The 15,007-nt window shown below is 37.7% G+C and overlaps 2 protein-coding genes across 4 annotated transcripts; both read right to left on the reverse strand.

Moving 5' to 3' along the window:
- Nucleotides 1-1,688: 1,688 nt before the first annotated feature.
- LOC109579493 (uncharacterized) lies at nt 1,689-4,523 on the reverse strand. 3 transcript variants are annotated; one of them, XM_049458660.1, is made up of 2 exons: nt 3,955-4,523; nt 1,689-3,540 (listed from the first exon to the last, which is right to left on the reverse strand). In XM_049458660.1, exon 2 carries the CDS (start codon nt 3,287-3,289, stop codon nt 2,063-2,065), a length of 1,227 nt encoding a protein of 408 aa, XP_049314617.1. In that variant the 5' UTR covers nt 3,290-3,540; nt 3,955-4,523; the 3' UTR covers nt 1,689-2,062. The 3 variants fall into 3 exon arrangements, with proteins under 3 accessions (XP_049314617.1, XP_049314618.1, XP_049314619.1); XM_049458661.1 differs by having other exon boundaries at nt 1,689-3,835; XM_049458662.1 differs by having other exon boundaries at nt 3,642-4,523.
- Nucleotides 4,524-4,876: 353 nt separating this feature from the next.
- LOC105225625 (uncharacterized) lies at nt 4,877-13,350 on the reverse strand. Its single transcript, XM_011204173.4, has 4 exons — nt 13,197-13,350; nt 8,564-9,918; nt 6,401-6,579; nt 4,877-6,289 (listed from the first exon to the last, which is right to left on the reverse strand). Coding segments are annotated over exons 1-4 (2,199 nt in total). The 5' UTR covers nt 13,199-13,350; the 3' UTR covers nt 4,877-5,626.
- Nucleotides 13,351-15,007: the final 1,657 nt, after the last annotated feature.

Genomic DNA, 15,007 nt, shown 5'->3' on the forward strand with positions numbered 1-15,007 from the left:
GACCCTTTGATTGCAAGTTTACGTTTGCACCCAAAAACCAAGCGTTCTACTTTACCTTCTGAGGTCATTGCACTTCTGTCTGACACCCAACTAAATGATGAATTTGATGATTTAGCATAAAAAACTTTGCTTGCAGCTCTCTGGAATTTTTATTTTTGTATAAATTCCTTATTTTTTTATTTCTACTTTTCGCTTTTTACTTTTGTATAATTTGTATATAATTTCTTTATTTTGGTTTTTGATTAATATCTTATTTTGAATATTTTCCATTCTTTTAAGAACTTTCGTTGAATGTTTTAGTTTTTCCTTTTTATTATGTTTTAGATATCAATAAATTTAACATTGAAACAACATTAACTTTTTATTTTTCTCATTTGCAAAGAATCATCGAAAACTAAAGTTCGAAACTTGAAGAATTTTATAGAAATGGTTGTATGTGGGTGCTTATATCAATATATCGACAAGTTTTAGTTAGAAGAGAAAAAAAGAAGAAATTTTGAATATAAATGTGTAAAAAAAATTGTCCCCAACTAGTGTTTTTGAGGATAGTTCGGAACTAGTCCCCTTTGACACTAGTTGGAACTAGTTGTCTTTCACCATATTGAAGCTTATAATCTCCTTAACGATCGTGCCAAATTTCAAGTTCATATCTCTACAACTTCATATAAAAATTAATTTTGAGATGCTAGATTGAATAGCTGACGTTTACCCCGGCAGTCGCTGCTGTTGCTGGTGTCTCGTGCGCATTCCTTACGAGTTGCTTATTAATGCTGGCTTTGGTAGTGACGCTGCTCGAGGCAGCGCCTCGCTGGACGAGTCGGATTGAAGCTGCAGCCGTCACTTCGCTTCGACCTGCTGAGAGCGTCACCTGAGCATTTGTTTTGACTACGGGGTGTGTCGAGGTTTGGGCGGAGCGCAGCCCTGTCGTAGCACAGGCTTCGCGATTTGCTTCACATGCATCTGGGACTCGTCTGGTGGTTGGTATTTTACGCGCGTTCGTGCTGAGCGGCGTTTGTCGGGGCAATGCTTCCAGTTTTGTTGGTTTTATGACCGGCCGCGGTTGCTAGTTGCTGACGCTGTGCTCCTGGGGCTGCTTGGATGCCCTCTGGCGAGTTCGAGCAGCTGACCCGGTGGCGTCTACGTTGATTGTGGCTTTGTAGGCTCATCTGGTGGCTGTGGTTGGCGCTTGGTATGGCGACCCGATGCGTGTGGCATTCCGCTGACTACGTGTTTCCTTTCGTTTATATTAGTAATAAGTGGCTCGGAGCTGGAGTCCGTAAGCTCGGTAGAGAGCGCGCCAGCAGTTACTCGACTTTAGTATTCGGTTGGTAACTGCTTTAGATTTTGCAGATGCACATGGATGGTATGCCCGCCTGGTGCGTTAGGATTCACGAGTTCGATTGTGATAGTCGACTTGAATTTTCTGACGATATATGGGCCAGAATATTTCGGAGCAAGCTTCTGTGCATATCTGTTTACTGCGGAAGAGAGCGGATGATCTCTTTTGAGTACTTTCTCGCCGATAAGTGGCTTCCATGGTCGTCTGCGCAAATCGTAGTATTTCTTCTGGCGTTTTGCTGCAGTAGACCAGTTGCGAGAAATTTCTTGCCAAAGCTCGGTGAGTGTCAGCACGGTGGTGGCTTCTTCGTCAGGCACATTCCCTTCTTTACGGATTTGTTTCGGTGTAGCCGAAGTTTATCTCCGCTGCTGATGTTTTTGTCAAGTCGTGTTGTGATGTATTTATTACGAAAGCTATTTCGGCTAGTTGGTGGTCCCAGGTTCGATGATCGGCCTTTGCTCGTCGTGCAATCATAGTTTTCACGATTCTGTTTGTGTGCTCGGTTGGATTGACTACTTCTTGCATCGCTGGGTTGCGTGGATAATATCTCTGCTTTAGTGGACGGTAGTGTTTAAGGTGAATTATGTGTTCAGTGGCTGTGCTGGGGCCAGTGATCGTCGAGAATACTGCCGCGTTTTCAGTGAGGAGAGTATTCAATAGATGATTCTCCTTCTCTGTAAGATGTTGCCTTTCGGTTAGCATAGCAAGGTGATTGGTAGGTGCCTATGTGCTTAGGCGTGTAGCGGTTAGGGGTTGACCATCGATGGTGATAGTCAGGTCTCGCTTCATTAAGAAATCCATGCCTAAGATGACATGTTCCGAAAGCGTCGGTAGAGCTGAAACAAGTAGGTGCGTAGACTTGTTACCCAGCTCTATAGTGACAGGATACAATTTCGTGATAGGTATATACGTCTGATTAGCTAGCTGAATGCGACGGGTCTGGCGTCTGGGTTTAATTTGGTGTTTATCTAGATGACGTTGAAGTTCTTTACCGATATATGTGAGCGAGGCTCCGGTGTCCACCAGGGCTTCTATCTGCATGCCTGCGACAGTAATGGGCAAATAATAACGGCCATCTTGTTTCCCTTCTGGGAACGGAATCGTTGCTTTGAGTGCTTTTGTACTGGGTTTGGACGGAGTAGCTTGCACAGTCGCATGTGTAGGACAATTGCAGTCTCGGGACATGATTCCGTCGCGTCCACAGCGAGAGCAAAATATTCGCTGCCGGTTGCGACATTGGTGCATTCGGTGTCCCGGCTGCTTACATCGCCAACAAACTTTCTCGCGGCAATACTTAGTACTTACCGCCATCAAACAGTGATTGGTGTTTCTTGCTTGCCTGGCCTCCTCGCTTTTTAACAATTCGAATTCTTCGGTTAACTCGAGTAATTCGTCTACGCTGTTGAAGTCGCTTCGTCGGACGTATAAGCGATATTCCACATTTAGACCGTCATATATACGTTCGGTGTGATCTTCATCGCGAAGTTTCGGGTGCTGGCGAATAAGCGTTTGGATGGCCAACACATAATCTTTTGCTTTCTCTCTGGGTAATTGCTTGCGCGGATGGATGGTTTCTTCCAGATGTGCAAGGTGTCGTTTCGGTAAAAAAAATCGTTCAGCCTCGTAACGAAAGTCAACCCACGTGTTTATGACATTGCGTTTTATACGAAACCATTGCAGCGCTTTATCTTGCAAAATTTCCGGTATTGTAGCAAGAAGTTGGTTATTTGCTATAGAGTAGCATTCGGCTAGCTCTTCGCATCGCTCCAGAAAGTCGTGCAAATTTTCGCGACCGCTGTAGCGTATGTTCCATCGCCGCACGAAGTTTATAATCTCCAAATCTGCCAATTTTGCAGCCGATGTGATGTCATCACGTGTTGCTATTGCTTTGCTCGGGATTTTTACCGTGGTAGTTGGAACAAGTATGGTGACATTACCTTCCTCTTTCATTTCCCTTTCTAAAGCTTTTCACTTTTTAAAGATGTATCCACACCCCTTATGTGGACAGCCAGACCAGCTTGTATTTATACGGCGAGTCAGGTGGAAGCGATTGGATTTGGTGTGCCAGGCGTTGGTTTTTGTTGAAGTCGGCACGGTAATTACGGTGAGGTGGTGTTGGTCCTTTTGGCTTCTGGTGCGGAGTAGTCACTCCCAGACACGGTGTCGACTGTACGATACAGGGCAGTATTTTCCCGGCTCCCCTGCGAAGGAGAAATTATAAAATTAAATATGTCGACCGAACGCGTTCACCTCCGGTTAGCAACTCACTCAGCACTATTCCTTTTCTCTAGTCTGTACTTACATGCGAGTCGCCTGTTAATCGCGTTAGTTTGGTAACGGGACACTATAATGTGCAAACAGTGGTACTGACGCAGTTCGAGGCAGCGCAGCTGTGATATCGCTGTATCGCAACGCAACTGAGACTACGGTCGAGCCATTGCGCGCACTGATATCACACCGAGGTGTAATACCTTTTCAACGCAATGCCTGCGGAGCCTAACAAAATACCCAATTCTACTGTATATAAGGCAGAGCCATTGCGAGCATTGGTAACACACCGATTGGTGTGCTACCTTTTCAACGCAATATCTACAAAAACTAACTACTTCACTTACCACTGTCTATTGCTGCTTGCTGCTGTGCGACCGTCCTGGCTGTCGAGCTGGAAGAAATGATCGCATTCGGTGTGAAGTGCTTGCTTATATAGAAGCATAGCGCAGCTTTCGTCAGCGTAGTGAGGTAAGTTGTGTGCGTAGCTTTGGTCAATGCAGTGAGGTGAACTTTAGTACGTGTAGGATAATTCTAGTATGGTGGAAAGCACTATGTTGAGGTATGGTAAGGGTAAATGATGTACGGTGTTGGAGTTAATTATTGTAAGGTGGTAAAAGCCACGTTACAAGTTTCAAATGAAATTAAATTAAAAAAATATAATTTTTTAATAGCACGTCAGTTCTCTTACATTTCGAGCTCATTTTGTAAAGTTCATTATCTTTCAATTGATTTATCTATAGCTGAATGTGTTTTGTTTTTAATTTTTAATATTTTTGATTAATAACATGTCATTAACTTATTTCTAAATAAAAAATTTTTATACCGCAAAAAGTACCGCTATAAAATGTAGTCAAATATGCACAATACTTGAAAATGTTTAGTGGTAAGGTTTGCGTGACCACGAGTGTATGTACATACAGGTTGTCCTTAATAAACATCAAAAAATGTTGGGACCGGCCAATGTGCATGGTTAGGAGAAATGTCCGTTTAACAGAGCTTTCGCTGTATGGCTATAATAGTGAGTCTGTGACCTATGATATAAGTAACTTAATAAGGTATACATTTTATTGTAGTCCATTCGGTTTTCTCAAATAATGAATGCAAAGTTCTTGTACAAAAAAAATACAAGTTTTGTCAACCTGAAAGAATTTTCCCGGTTTTGATTCTTACAAATCGCGAGAGTATAAAATGTTCGGTCACATTCGAACTTAGCTCGACCCTAGTGGTTCTTTATTTTTCATTCCATTCTGACAGAATAAAACGCCATTTATTTTAGGGCTTTAAAATATACCCCATTTGGTTGCAGTATATTTAAAAGCATGAATGCAATTGCCTTTATTTCACTTTTATATTTGTAAGTATGTATAAGTCCATTTAAAATTCAAGAAATACAATTCACTTCAGTTATGTTCTATTATTGTAATTGCTAATATTTATTTCCAAGTAGTGATGAATGTAAGAACTAATGATGGAATTTAGTGAATATATAGAAGTAGTGAGTGAACAAATTACTTATTTTAATTTTTATAATTTGCTCAGGAACGCAAATCAGATAAGAATATATCAGAAAAATTTCTTAGAGAAACACAAGAAACAAAATTAAATAAAATTATTCTTTTCAAGGGAGGGTATTTTTAATAACTATGAGTAATGCCACCCGCGAGAACTGAAATATTGTATTTGCTGTATTAGCAATACAATTAAATAGAAAGAAATAAGAGAAAATTCAATGCTTAAAAGTACATGGAGGATTAATAAAGCAACAAAAGTATCAAACAAAGAGAACAGTATCGTGTTCGGTGCGTTTAAATGAGATAATGAATTGCAGCATTGCCTTGGCCTTCACTTCTAAGCTTCGACCAGGCTACAGAATACTCGTAGTAATACGACACGACGTACATTACTACACTACACTCTCAATGAACAAAAAAATTTAATCTAAACAAATGCCAAATGCAAAAGTTATTTCAAAATGTTTTAAACTACTGATGATATTAATAATATATTAATGTTCTCTTAATTCTGCACGGGCAATGGGGGTGGAGGATAGGCAAACATGTTGCCCGATGCGGCTCCAAATCCGGAGGGAACGGCATAGTGAGCGCCTGCGGCCGAATGATGATGCGAAGGAGGTGCATGAGTATACATAGCTGAAGTGGCACCCGCAGCTCCACTTACTTGTGGTGGACCACGATGGTTTGGAGGTGGTTGATGGTGGGCATTATGACTCGGGTGACTGTTTGCATTAGCCCCATAAGGTATGCGGGGTTGTTGCTGATAGGCCGAAGCTTGCTGTGGCGGTTGTTGCTGTGGGTTGAATCGTGGACGTTTGTCAACGCCATCAGCTCCGGCATTTGTATAGGGTTTATGTCCACCGGCTTGCTGATTACGATCATATGCGCCCTGAGGTGGTGCAGCTGAGAAACGAGATGGCGGTCCATTCGGACGTTGATACATTTGATTGCCACCATTCGGAGCTTGTTGTGGGCGCTGTTGATATGACTGTCCGCCACCCATTCCTCCCATATTATTGTTACCATAACCACGATTGCCGCGATTACCATAACCGGTGCCACCAGCCATATGATTGCCACCGCGATTTTGATAGCCACCACGTGAGTTACGTTTGTGGTTGTAGCCTGAAGACGAAGCCATTTCAACCAGTCGCGGATTGATGACCTGTGAATGTTGACAATCGAAAGAAATACACATTATTAAATATTAAAAAAATAAAATCAGTATAAAAAACAGCTAATAATTTCACTTTATGCATAAGACTTGAACGCTTACCTGATTTGCTTCGCGCAGCACTTGTATCAAGTCATTAGCTTTGTTGGCATTTGAAGTGGTGAATAAGGTGTATGCCGTTCCCGTATTGTTCGAGCGTCCTGTGCGCCCAATACGATGTACATAATCCTCCGAATTCGAAGGATAATCGTAATTAATTACGAATTTCACATCATCAACATCTGTTTTGGTTGATGGGAGTTGTAATTTCACGTTCGTTCGTTGCAAACGTCGAAAATTAAAGATATTTAATTTAGAGATTGCACAATGGCACAATATAAATATAAGTACATACATTTTATCATACAAATTGAACAAAAATCTCTTCAACATTGCAAGTCAAGTTAGTTAATATATTTTAATTTTTTTTTAATTTAAGTAAATAATTTACTATTGGAGTTTTGCATTACGTTTAAGTGGACCTCGACCTTTAACGATTTTTTCTTTATGTGTGTTCTTTTGTATTTTTATTAATTCTAAATATTTAGAAATGAAAATTTGATAAAATGCGTAGGCAGTAAGTCATACACGATGTTGGAAGCTTAATTCATATAGTATACTTAAAAGACTAACAAAAAATAAAAAAAATATATTCGTTTTTTTTTTCGAATGATTTTAATGAGAAGATAAAAGCAATGTACTTACCGCAATCCGGTACAGACCTGAACTGACAACTAATGGATGTGGGATCAACGCAAATTTTAGAGAAAAGAAATACGGAATAGATGAACAAGCAGACAAGCGAGCACAGAACGTAAGTACAATGTATATGCCTTTACATACAGTTGCCTACATATACATACGAATTTTCTTTTTGATTTTAATGTGCAATACAAGAAAAGCTCCACCATCAAATATACAGCACGCGCATCGGTAGAAGCTAAACTTTAAAGCACAGCATTTGCTCGCATGTTTATGTATTTTTGTTGTCACGATCTCACTGCCATTTTAGATTAAGTTGTTTGATTAATTCTTTATAACCTAAACATACTTATTACTACTTTATAAATACTAAATTTGAATTCAGCTTTTTTATCACGTATGATTAGTAATTCTTCCATCAAAAACAATCTGTAGAAACAGATTGTAGTTTTTGTCTTATACTCCATATTTTCGCATTTAACAAATATAAGAAAAAATCGAAGTCCATTTGAAAAAACGGTTGATATTTTTGTTCACACTTAAATTGTAATAAGAGCTAAAAAATTCAACTGCCAGTCAAAAATTATTTGGCGCAAATTCTGAACAATTCGTGGTATTTTCAAACCTAACCAAATGTAATTTTCTTCCTCCCATCTACTTAGGAATACAAATATTATCATTAGAAGACTTTAACCTTACAACGCTGTCAACTTTAGTATCATATACAGAAATATAAAAAGTCCATATTAAACACGATTAGCTTCTTCCACAAATTTGCTTAAAATCCGCAGAAAAGAAACTTCATTAAAATCTAAAGCACTTTAAGTTTTTTTAGACTTAAGATCAAATGCACTTTAAAAAATGTCTTAATGCTACAAAATAACAAGTGTGTACGAGAAAACTTTTCTTACTCGACTATTTTGTACTAATATTTTGATTAAATTGAAACAAAACCTCCATAAAGAAATTTCCCCACTTTCTTGTTTATTTTAAGCAATTGTTTAATACGTTTGCTGTTCTATTCAGATTTTGCGACCACAGTTTCCTTGACTGACACTAGTCTTTTTTGCATACATATATTATACTATAGGGTTTCAATCCTAAGTTAATTAACGTGAACCGTAACCTCTTAGTAATGTATGGAAACACAAATTCCTCATTATTTACCCACACCTTTTCAGTGAATCGTCCGCAAAATTGTTGCATAGTGTTTTCGAAATCTTATCTTAAATTTTAACTCAGAACTTCACCCGTTTTTTAAGTGAACTTATAATTATACCCCATGTTATCTTTAATTGGACGCATTCGAAACAATTTAATTAATAAGGCGTTGGGTTTCGCTGATTCGCATTATGACAGAAAATAATATTCGCCAACGAACCAACAAAATAATAATGAAAGAATATTCAGCATTTTGTCCACAGCATCACTCGCAGCTACGATCAAAAAGTCAAGTTACTGCCGTAGCCGCCCCTATAAAGCGGCAGCGGCAGCGGCAAAATACGTATGGAAAATTAGTCTTACCTAGGCCGCGGGCAGCCACATCTGTCGCCACCAAAATTGAGTGGCGTCCATTACGGAAAGACGACAAAACAAAATCACGCTCTTGTTGCGATTTGTCGCCATGAATGGCACATACGCGCCAACCGTTACGTCCAATAACACGAGTTATTTCATCCACGCGTTTTTTTGTCTCAACAAATATTATGGTCTTAGTTTCTGATTCGGCCGAAATCTCAGATAAAAGCTTAATAAGCTTATTGTCTTTCTCATTTTCTTCACACACATCTACTATTTGGAGTATATTGTGATTGGCTGAAAGGGTTAATGAACCAATATTAATTTGTATATAGTTATCAAGAAACTCTTCGGCCAGATTGCGCACTTCCTTTGGCCAAGTGGCCGACCACATCAAAACTTGCCGATCTGGGCGGATCTGCTTAATTATTCGTCGTATTTGTGGTTCAAATCCCATATCAAGCATACGATCAGCCTCATCTAGAACAAGGTAAGTGCAACGTCGCAGGTTAGTAACACCCCTCTCTAAGAAGTCGAGCAGACGTCCTGGCGTAGCAATCACTATTTCAACGCCACGTTCCAAGTCACGAGCTTGGGGTTGTTTTGGTGCTCCGCCAAAGATGCACGTGTTACGTACATGGGTCTTAGAACCAAAGTCGTTAGCGACTTGCTGTATTTGTTGTGCTAATTCGCGAGTCGGAGCCAAAATCAGAGCAATAGGTCCATCGCCACGCTCTAAACGAGCTTGATGGCTGATATGTACTACAGCCGGTAGTACATAAGCAAGAGTCTTACCCGATCCAGTTTGTGCTACGCCGACCATATCTCGTCCGCTCAGAGCAATTGGCCAGCCCTGAGCTTGTATAGCAGTGGGCTTAGCAAATCCCATTTTCTTGATCTCAGCTAAAACGTGTTCTGGGAAACCAGGTTCACTAAATTCAATATTGGGCGATGGTATACCATCACCTTTCAATGTTACTTCATTAGAAGTAAGGAACCCATCCACGTCATTCTTCGAGCGTTCCACAACAGTGGTACTTGGTTGATAAAAATTCTTTTGGAATGGCGTCAATTTTATTTCAGACCAAATTATAGTGGGCAAACGATCTCCCGGTGTGCCATTATTGTTGCCGCCATCCATTCGACGATCATTATTGCCAGCACGTGGAGGTCCGCCGCGAAATGGAGCACCATTACCACCAACCCCACCGCGAGCATAAGGTGCAGGACGTGGACGTGCAAGCCCATTGCCGCGCATCGGACCACCACGCTGCTGATCACGATACACACCACCGCTGCCGCCCATAGCGCCCATTCCACCAACTCCAGGTCCAGCACGATCACCGTTACGTCTATCGAACCTATAAATACGTAAAGGTTTTTGTAAATAAATTTTATAGTTTTTGTACGGACGTTTGAAAGCAGAGCATAATATTGTCAAGTTTTCTTCTGAAAATATTATTATAGAAACCTGTTTAGATAACATTCAAAAATATATTTTAGAAATATTACTGGCATAATAGCTAACGGAATGCGAATCAAAGTTGATAGAATAGAGGATACGAGAATCGTTGACCATAAAAAGTTCAAAATTATACATTATTTTCATCATAACTTTTTTTTATTACTTTTCATACATTTCATGTGTGATATGAGACAAAACAGTTTTTCTGTGGGTTACAGCATAAGTGCACCTTACATTTTGAGCATTTAGATTTTGGAATACCAGTCTGGCATAATCTACACCTTCCTTTTCCTCCCCATTCAACCCAATGACCGGTTTGATCAAGACGCATTGACTTCGGAGGTTCACTTATGTATGATCCCTTTGACGACGAAGAGCTCATTGAAATTTCTGACACGTTAGATGGTACCGGCGACGCTGGTGAAGATGAACCTGGTTCCATTCTTTCAGGTATTGCCGATGCACGACCTCTTTTACGTCAGTCAAAATTGATAATTTTATTTATTTCTGATTGTGTAAGACCTCTGGGACGCATATCTAAAAGAAAAAAATTGTTACTTTGGACAAATGTTGCTATAAGCAACATTGTGTTTATAAAATTCCTGGAATCACAAGATTACACACAATTTTGTTCTGTAAATTTTATTTCATTTTCTTACTTGTTATTTATAAAATAAACCACTTTGTATAAAGAAATGGCAGTCAGTTAACTTTTTATTTAACTTTTTCACAGCTTATTTTTGTCACTTTCTTTTTCACAAGTTTTTACGCAACTTTAGCTAGTTATCAAATGAGCACCTGTTAAGCTATCGTCATGAAACTTCGCAAACTAGTGCTTGCAGATATCCGTTAGAGACGAAAAAAAACGGATTGTAAAAATATTGAAATTTCGAGGAGTTATTGCGCGATTTGTAGATACTGATGTACATACACTCGCCGTCAATAGGTTAGACGCAACCGTATTTAGATAATAAATTGTTTAGTTAATAAATTGAACCAAATTGTGAATCTAACCATCCTCAAATATCCTTGAAACACAAACAAAAAAGTTTATCAAAATCGGTCCAGTCGTTTAAGAGAAGTTTAGTGACATACACACGCATACAAGAAATACATATATACAGTGAAGAGCATAAGTCTTGATACCATTCTATTTTTCAGTTTATTATTAAGATATTTCACACAAGTTTAAATTGTTTAAGCAACTTTGGCAAAAATTTAAAAATGCACATTGTACTCATTAATAATTGAAAGGAAACAACAAAATTTGGTAGTCAAAAATTTAACTGTAACTAATAAATTGAACAGCAAGTATTGATACCCTCAAGCCCCGATGTAGCTAGCGTGCAGAATAACGGTATCTTTGACTTGTGATGTGTGGGAAAAACATATTATATCATATATAACATCTCATTTATTCGCATCGAAGCAAAATATTTTTATACCCCCGTCACGCCCCTCATTTTTCCATACAAACTGAAACCAATGAAACCCAGCCAACATTTTTGTATGGACAAGAAATCACAATAAAGAAATTCAAAATGTGTCAGTGCAATGTATATACATACATATTTAATTGCATCTATTAATGATACAAAGGGATCCGGGGTGACAGAAGTACTTTCGTGTAGTACTCCTTTCTACGTTGGCGGCCTTCTGCCGCGCTCTAAAAAAATAACCCTGGTCGAGCGAATACCCGGGGGACCGATGTACTTTCGTGTAGTACTCCTTTCTACGTTGGCGGCCTTCGGCCGCGCTCTAAAAAAATAACCCTGGTCGAGCGAATACCCGGGGGATCGATGTACTTTCGTGTAGTACTCCTTTCTGCGTTGGCGGCCTTCTGCCGCGCTCTAAAAAAAAATAACCCTGGTCGAGCGAATACCCGGGTTGACCGAAGTACTTTCGTGTAGTACTCCTTTCTGCGTTGGCGGCCTTCGGCTGCGCTTTAAAAAAAATAACCCTGGCCGGTCCAACACCGGCTACGCCATCCACAGTATTTTAGCATTGAACACCTTTTTGCGTTCACTTCATAGATTTATTGCTAAGAGGGTTTAATTTATTCCCTTTTGTTCGTGCTTTCTCGGTAATTTGACAGTTCAAATTAGGCAGTCATTTTGGTTTATCGCATTATTGAACTCAATGCAGAAAAAGGTGTATTTTATGTAAAGATTTACAAAGAAATTAACAATCAAAAGTAATTAAAAACATTACTAGTGGTTTTTATAATTCATAAGTAATATATGTGCGTGAAAATGTATCCATAATTGGTTTCGTACAATGCACAACAGATGAAAATACACTAGCATATATTTAGAAATTTGCAAAAAATAGCATTTTTTAAAGTGAATTTGTGGAAAAATTTGTGAACCGATTTTTATAAAATATGTTTTAAAATAAAGTTCGATAATTTAAGCATACATGCGTGTTTAAAATTTTCAATTTGGTTCCCTCCTTTAGGTACAGTGAGCCAAAATTAACCGGCGCGATACTAAACTCAACCCAGTTAAATAGATATTCTAATAGCTAACGATTGAATTTGTATTCCATAAAAAAAATTCCACAGCGTTGGAGTACCACGCCCACTTTTACCTTTTTCAAACCTAATGCGCCATTTTCTGTATTTGTGTCATTTTTGACTACAAAATCGATCGATAACCATTTTCGAAGTTTTTTTAGCCAATATGCGGTTTACAATATTGTATATGAACTTATATGTATATGGTGAGTCATCCAAACATATACTTGAATTTTCTATTTTTTTCAAAACTACTAATAAATTAAATCACATTCACGTAAAACAAAACTTGATTAATATAAAACTACGTGGCATAATTAATAAAGTTGTACATAACCTAGTAATTAATTTGGTACTTATTTTTTCAACGTCCATATTAAATTCAATAAGGTCCCAATAAAAATATTAAAAAGGACGTACTTTTTCATTTCTATGTTATATTAAGATATTAATATCAGACATAAGTCAGTTCTTCACAGCCTTCATAATTCGCCGAGTAGACCATTTATTCGCAATTCCGAATAGATACACGACCAGCCAATTTATACGTAACTTATTGATTTTTAATAAAACTTATTTATAAAATTCGTCTATAATTTTATTTTAACAAAATATTTAGCATTTTAAGTAACGAAAATAACAAATGCGTGAATACTTACATTTTTAAAGGGTTTTGATGTTGTTTTCAGCAAAAATAACTATAAATTACTTTGGAATCCTTCTGCGAAAAATTTTCTTGTTCCTCTCACAGAGAATATATATGCTGATTAAATATTTTCGTGTTTGCAGTCGTAACTATAAAGAAATAATCGGTAATCAATTTATATTTTCCATCTCTTATAAAAGCACAACTGTCTACACTGTTAATAATGCTTATCTCAAGAATCTTAGTGGTCGTTCACACGTTCCAGAAATAATCCGAAAAAGTAAATACATTCACATTTTACATACTAAACACTTACATAAACAAACATGTATGTCAAACAAACAAACCTTTATGATTATCCTTAAAATGTACAGATTAATTTCTAAATCTCTACATCTGTAGATGCATATTTATATTTTTAACTCATATTTTGTGCGAATATGAAGACTTGGTTGTTAAACTAAAATTACAGTTTCTTGTCGTATGCCTGGAATATATTGTTCATAGGTAGTGACACATTTTGGTACAACACAATTTGTACAAATTTGATGCAATAATTAATTTTTAATTTAACTAACACTTTTTTTGCCAAGTTGAGGTAGAGTTATTATTAGTTTGATTATTGTAAATGCGTAGGAAAACAGTTCACCACAATTGCTTTGTGAACACCCAAGACTGTGTAAACATTATCAGCATGTTCAGTAAACATGTATGTGCAAGCCTTTTTTGTTGCCCGAACCGATTTTTCTAGAAGAATATGTAAAATCTATAATGATAATGAGCGGCACGAAATTACCCGTTTGTATGCCGCTGACAGCTATTATTTTATGTTCAGTTTAGAAACTAACCAAGTCTCCTTCTTTCGGTTTATCAGAACTTAACTGACAGATGATTTCTAACCAGATATTATGCTGGTTAAGCGCTTAACCATAAATTGAGAAAACGTCCCTTAATGAGTGAATAACTAATGGGGGGATTCTCTTGGTCTTGCAAGATTGCAGATTGCAAAAATCTTATACCGAAATAAACAAGAACACCCACTGTAGAATCTAGTGACATTTGAACGGTTGATTCGGTCAATTTATTGTAAATGACTATTGTGCATGGCTATTGTGATTTGGCGCACCTTCTGCATTCATTCCTAACAAAAAACAAATCTTTATAATTTAATTAGAAATTATAAAATCTATTTAAAACTTACCTTCCTCAACAATTTAACGTCAAAATATGTTTTCAAGTAAAATGACAGTTAAAACAGGGTTGCAATTAAATTTTTACGTGTTATTGCACGAAAATAAACATGGGTTTCGGGATGACATATTTTACAGCCATTGCAAATAATTTTCTGCGTGTATTTGTTGTTGTGCCGTTGCGTTAGGTGGAAAAATCTGCAATTCTTGCACCGTGCAGGGGTTTTGCAAGAGCAAGACCCTTACGATCCTCTTACGGAAGTGGCGGCCTCCAAATTTAACATCCACGGAAGAAAGCAGTAAAGGTGTATTCCCTGCATTTTATTTTAAATCTTAAGTTTATAAAAAAGTGTTAATAATAAATATTTACATGCATTTTGACATACATCTTCAATTAGAGTCATTCTAAAATCAGTGAAATAGCGTTTATAAAATTTGATGAATATCCTCAAAATAATTAAATGACTTTCCGCTAAAGTTTAAATGCCTGTGTCCTCGAAAAGCGTACATTGCAATAATGAAAAACTTGTGATTACAATAGGAAACACCAATGGAAAATTTCCCCGATTACGAGCAACAAATGTTTCTGTGTGTAACCCCAGACTAAGAAATTTTTCTGAAATTGGACATAACA

This window comes from Bactrocera dorsalis, chromosome 5 (assembly GCF_023373825.1).
Source record: "Bactrocera dorsalis isolate Fly_Bdor chromosome 5, ASM2337382v1, whole genome shotgun sequence".
Classification (NCBI taxonomy): Eukaryota; Metazoa; Arthropoda; class Insecta; order Diptera; family Tephritidae; genus Bactrocera; species Bactrocera dorsalis.